At 44.1% G+C, this 6,419-nt stretch overlaps 1 protein-coding gene across 1 annotated transcript in view; it reads left to right on the forward strand.

Moving 5' to 3' along the window:
- The window catches only part of CYFIP2 (cytoplasmic FMR1 interacting protein 2), a 48,622-nt gene extending 44,330 nt beyond the window's left edge, over positions 1-4,292 (forward strand). The window contains exon 31 of the mRNA XM_085073851.1: positions 194-4,292. Within this exon, the coding sequence (XP_084929977.1) occupies positions 194-361 (168 nt within the window). The 3' untranslated portion in view covers positions 362-4,292. The remainder of the gene's footprint in view (positions 1-193) is intronic.
- Positions 4,293-6,419: the final 2,127 nt, after the last annotated feature.

Below are 6,419 nucleotides of genomic sequence, written 5' to 3' on the forward strand. Positions count from 1 at the left end.
TTGAGTCATCAAACCCAATAACGAAGCTAGTCACCAGTCCCTGCAAGGTGCTAAGTGGAACAGGAACATGTGTTAGAGCTGCTTTGCCTGAGCAGAGCTTCCCAGCAGCAGGGCACAGGTTCTGCTACTTCCTAGCTGCTCAGATGACACAAGACCCTTCATGTCCTGTTTCTCTCCCTCACCATCCCTCCAGCCCTTGAAGAAGATGGCCGACAGGATCAGGAAGTACCAGATCCTCAACAACGAGATTTTCGCCATCCTGAACAAGTACATGAAGTCGGTGGAAACAGACAGTTCCACGGTGGAGCATGTGCGCTGCTTCCAGCCCCCCATCCACCAGTCGCTGGCCACCACCTGCTAGTGTGGACACTGGGAAGGGAGCAGGGACTGAACCCAAACCAGCTGGGAGGGGTGAACCTGATGGTGTGAGGCCTGACAAGGAGGTGAGGCTGGTCTGCCTCTCCACACGAGGACACATGTTCCCCTCGGCCCCGTTTGAGTGCATGTTCCTCCGTCCCATCCCTGTGATTGATTTACTCGTAGCTTTTGGACTTGAGGGGGGGTGGGGGTGGGCGGGCAAAATGTGCTTTTCTTCCATGAAGTGGTCCGGTTTTCCCTGTGATTCACCCAGTCCACACATCACTCTGAAGCCATACTGCAGCCTCGGGTGGAAGAGTTCCGCGCTCCCACCGCAGAAGCAGAGGGACAAACCAACACCCTGTGACATGTGCCACCAGCCACGGAGCAGGAGGGGCTGAAGGCAATCCCTGATCCGCTCCTTGAGGGGAAGAAGGGATGAAGGCAGGATGTTATCCATGGCAGTGCCCTGAGAAGGAAGTGCTGGGTGCAGAGGAGCCCTGCCAGGCTGGTTGTGGATGGCTGCCTGGCCTGGGCTGGGGTGAGCTTTGTGCTCTCTGCCGTGTCCTTGGCTGTTCCAGCAGCTGTAGGGGAGCTTTGGCATGTGGGCTTGAGAATAGCAATGATGCAGTCACCAAATAACTCCTCAGCACTTCAGAGAGCTGGGGAGAGAGAAACCAGCCTGGCTTTCTCCGTGTTATGGGATGTCCATTTGTTTTAAAGCAGAGGTTCTCCCCTGAAGAAACATCTTCCATGGACTAAACCAGATTTCCTGTGGACTACTAACAGGCTGCATTCATGTGAATGTGCTCTCAAACATATTAATTTGGGTGGAAATAATCACTGGTGCTGACAGGGTGCAGGTGTAGTTACCTGGAACATACAGGATCTTTGTTCTTCAGCCAAGGATGAGAGCCAGGCTGTGTAATCTCTCTGTGTGTTCTGGGATGCTATTTGCCCTTGGTTTAGACAAATTCCTAGTGGCACAGCGACCAAATACCTTTCTTCAGAGAATGGTGACTACCAGCAGGGCTTAGGAAACTTCCCATCACTCAGAAATAACGTGATTGTTTAGAAAAGGTAAAATAGAGGATAAGCTTTAAAAAATACCCAGAGTTTTCCAAGTTCAAAGATGTTCAGAGAGAACACTGGAGTCTGTTTCTTCTTTCCACTCAGCTAATCTAAGATCCCTGGATAGTGAGAACAAATTCAGGTGGAATTTCAAGGAGGATTTCATAACTCCTGGTCTGACCTGCATCCCCTGAGTAGTGTCATTGGAGTGATACAAAAGCTTGTGCTTGATGTGAAAAGAGGTCAAACCACAAATGCTCCAAGAGAAAATGATGCCAGCCTCACCACTGGCAATGTTTCCTCAGCTTTAGCCTGGCCACAGCAGATAATTGCTGTATACATATGTGATAATTTATATTTGTTTCATGCATTTCATCATGCCTTGTAGACTGCATGCAGTTACAGATGTAAAAAAGGCAGAGCCTGGGCATTTATTCCCTCAGAGGGAACATATAATTAATTAGTAGAAATGTCCCAGCTGGAGTTTTTGTCTTAGGAAACAACAGCCAGCAAACTGCTTGATGGGTGGGATGAATCTGTGCTCCCAGACTCTCATCACCTACTGCCTTGATAATCAATAAATACCCCACATGTGAAAAGTGCTGGACATTTTCACACCTTGAGTTTCCTTTAATTACTGAGGCAGACATTTCAGCTGCAGGGAGGAAATTGTGCAGCACGGTAATCTCAAAGTAAAATGAAATCTCAGGAAGTCTGGCTGAAATCCTGGAGTGGCAGGGAAGGACCCAACCCAGCAAGGCGAGTTCTTTCCTCCTTGTCATGAGGAAGAGCAGCAGAAGAGCATCTGGGACTTGATGACCCTGCAGGGCTCCTGCTGTCTATTTACTCTTCCATTAAAGATGTCAGTTCTGCTATTCCATCATATCCTAACACTTATACACTACTGGAGTGAGGGTATCTAAAGATATATATTTTTAAGAGGAAGAGAAGAATCAAGCACTTTTATTTTTTGTGGAAAACAAGATGAGAGGAAGATAGATCCCGCCAAGATCCTATTTTTCCTCACCTAAATAGTAAGTGCTTGTTATTTTGGTATGAAAGTGTTGCTGAAAAGTTGGCACAAGTCCCTGTCTGGCTCTCAGAGCCACCTCTAGGCACAGCACAAATATAATGTCCTAGTACATCTGACTATGTGCTATGAAATGCTGGAATCTCCCTGGAAACCAGCATGAACAAGAAGTTGCTACAAAAGGATGAACCAGTCCAAGTGGCCCAGTCTCAGCTACCTAGACAAAATGGGATAGAGTAAGGTGAATTTCAATCCCAGTTTTCATCAGTTTAGGTCTGGAGTGAGTCAAGAGATATTTCACCTAAACCTGTAAATCCCTTTGCACTCTTTTCCTGTAGTTTTGCCATAATTCCCTGAAACCCTGCAAAACATGGTTGCACTAGAAAGTTGTTGTGCAGGTTGTACTTGAAAGAACAGGTAGTTTAAATCTATTTGTTGCCCTCGGATTTGCTAGCAAAAATGTGAAATCCATCCAGATTCCAAGGGATTAAGTGTTTTGAGCAAAATATCAAAGTGCATGAACAAAATGTAAAGTGTTTTGACTGTAGAGTGTATGCAGCTCTTTTGCCTTGTTGCTCAATAGTATGAGGTATCAGCTAGTAATAATCACAGTCTTAATTTCTGAGATTTGATGTTACTGTCCTTTGATTATCTCAAGGATTCAGTTTTCTCACCCTCGTCTGTGTATGAGAAAGGTCCAGGCTTAGGTCTTTAAACAACTCTATGAAAATGGATTTTATTTCCTCCCATGCTTTTTTAAATGTCATAATTGTTAATGGAAATAGGGAGCAAATTTGTAACAGTAGGGCTGAATAGTAACAGATTGCCAGGGGTTCAGGCATATTCCCCACACTGGCAGACTTTCTGCCAAGTTTGGGAGTCTTCCTCGCAGATATGCTTCAGTCCTGTATTTTTCAGTCTTTTATAATCTGCAGACTTCTAATGTTCTTTTCCTAGGGAAATGTTGACCCCTGTCTGAATACTCCCAAGTCCACTGGTGATGGACTTGATTTTTTACCTATATATTCCTGCTTATGCTGAAGTAGTCTGCAAATCCCCCAGGACTCACCAGCCACCACTTGGAAAGTCTACTTCACAGACAATTTGTTGGCTCCATACAGGAATTACAGGGGAGAGAAAGGATGGCCTGTGTCATGAGTGAAGTCACACTGGATTATTTTCATGTTCCCTCCAGCTTTGCCATTATAAAATGTGGCTGTTGGCAGTGCACATGCTTTTCTGGGATGATGCTACACTTGACTTTCAATGCTACAGTAGGAAGGGGAAGCAAACTAGTTCAAATTCAGCACTTCAGTGGTTTTTCTTTGAAACTCTGACAGCACTTAGTAGCATTGAACTACATTAGTCCTTTTTCTCCTGCATTACTCCAGTCCAGTAGGTTCATGTGTATTGGAGAACAAAAGAGAAAAGAATTGAAGGTGTAAAAAACCCAAGAAAATATTCTCAAAAACTGTTGTCAAATGTACCATATTTGTATGAAAAGCTGCTTGAGTTATTTTGTACAATGAACTTTATTTATGGTGAGGTATATTTACGCTTGTGATCTGATACAGTGTTAAATTTTTGATCCATATTTGCTATGCAGCTGAAGATGATATTTTGGTTTTGTATTATTATTTTTTGCTGTTGTTCTAAAAATCAGCCAACAGAAGCTTCCATCTCCATTAGAAGTGCTTCTGCAAGAGTAAAGCATCTGATACCCGGTGATATGTCCCGTAACACAGCAACCAACAGTGTGTACAACAAATGTGGGATGACTTTTGTGATGAAGAGAAATAAAAATTGGGCTCATTCATGAAATGGGCAGAATTTACCTTGTGGTGTCGTCATCATTGTGGTAACTGTTGTTTGGGAGAGGCTTCAATTGCCCCTGGCACAAAAAAAACCTGAGTTGATAAAAATGTTGAGCTTTTGTAAAAACCAAAGAAAAAAAAATAAGGCTTTGTGGCCAACCAAACAGACATATTTTCCTATCAAAAAGCTAATGATTTTTGAGAAAAACTTCCTTACACAAGTCATTTTTCATTTTAAAACTTCTTTTAGTATAAGAGGGTCAGGGGAGGGAAAACCATGTAATTATTTTTAATAGATTTTGACAGGCTCTACTCAAAGCCAAACTGAGGAGCTAATTTCCTCTCATTACTGCATCCTTGTCGACTCCACAGGGGCCTTTTTTATTCCAGGAGATTCTTCTTGCTATTATTTTCCCAGATTTGAATTTGAAACCATTCTTTGTTTTGTGTTGAAAGCATCCAAGGAGCAGCAATGGTTGTTGAGTGCAGAAGGAGCAGTGGGAACCAAGGAGAAAAGATCCTCTGGGAGGTGAGGAATTGGGGTGAGACAACTGCCATGGATCTGTGGGAACTGGGGTCCTGAGTTCATCCGCTCCAGACAAAACCCTGTAATTGGTGTGGCCTTCCATAGCTTCTTCCCAAGCTTTCTTTGTGAGAGCAGCTTCTCAGCTTAAAAGGAACAGAAATGCAATGATTCTTCACATAAAATTGGAAGTGAACTTTGCACCATGACCAGGCAGCTCTGTTGATCTTTCCAGTGTGCTCTGAGTGAGGATGTGCAGCAGCTCTGTGGGTGACATCCTGCTCTGCAGGACTGGGTGATGGTTCAAAGTTGCCCAATGTTTACTGATTTCAACATGGTTCTGCAACAGGGAATGGCAGAGAGGAGAGCAGGACTTTCTTCCTGCCTCAGCCACTGATAATGAGCAGGTTGATTAGGTTTCATCCTTTCTCCCATCAAGATTTTTTTTTCTTTTTTTTTTTTTTTTAACTAATTTTAGCTGCTGTATCACGGACACCCCAGTTCTCACAGCAGCCCTATGAAGTGCTGAGAGTTCACCTGGAGCCAGAAGCAATTCTTGCTTTGAGTATCAGGGTCCAAGACTCTGAATTTTGAACAACCAACCCTAAGGGCACAGTATCAAAGATACAGACTCCCATCTTTCTTCTTCTTAATGCTCCTAAATATGTTTACATCTTCCAATGAATGTCACATCACCAATGCAAAGAACAGTTTATTAATGATTGTTTTATTCTTTCAAAAGCTTAACAAAATTACCCTTCCTGTGACCCCCTCTGCAAGTCAGGAGTGCCTTTCACATCCAGCTTTGCTTGATTTAGAGTTCTGATGCAAACGCCTCCAGATAAGGAGTCTGCAAACAAACAATCTGCTGGTTACATGTCACTTCACCCACTGCTGTCCATCACCAGCCCACCACTCCTGCTCTGCCAACTTGTGGCTTTGTGGGATCACAGTGACCTGGATCTCTGAACTGATTTGGAGGAAGTATTTAGCAACCCTGAGAGAAAGCTGGGATGTGTTTTATGGCCTCATGACCCTGGATGATGCAGCAGTTTAGCACAGACCCACAGGTGCATGCACTGGCACTGGGAGGGCAGGACTGCAAGGGCTGGAACCCACCATGGGTGTGACAAGCTTGGGAACTGTCCCTGTTGGTGCTGTCTAAACCCTGGTGGCACCAAATGACAGCCTCAGTCACTACAGACATGGTTACCTCAAGATAGGCTGGATTAAAGGCTGTCTGCTCTACAAAGTTCAATCTTTCAAGCTTTGGGCATCCTTTCATGTGGTGCTGCAATCAGCCAACACCAGGCAATTCTCTTAACCCCTACCCTATCAAATCATTGCCAGAAAAAGGATTCACCCTCCCTTTGAAGCAGCAAACAGCTCCTCAGAGCCCTAAAACCATACAAAGCCAGGGCAGAATATTACAAAGCTGTTCAGAAAGTTTCCACAGAAGCAGACATCCAACGACAAGAGTTTCCATCACCTGTTAGCAGGATTTCCACCATTATTTTTAACAGAGGACAATTGATACTCAGTAGCTTTCCACCATTTTTTGCAGAACAGAAAAGATGAGCAGACAAGAGCAGGGGAAAGAACAGCCTTTTCATGTTGCTAAAGA

Source organism: Lichenostomus cassidix, chromosome 13 (assembly GCF_008360975.1).
Source record: "Lichenostomus cassidix isolate B80296 chromosome 13, HeHo_3.0, whole genome shotgun sequence".
Taxonomy (NCBI): domain Eukaryota; kingdom Metazoa; phylum Chordata; class Aves; order Passeriformes; family Meliphagidae; genus Lichenostomus; species Lichenostomus cassidix.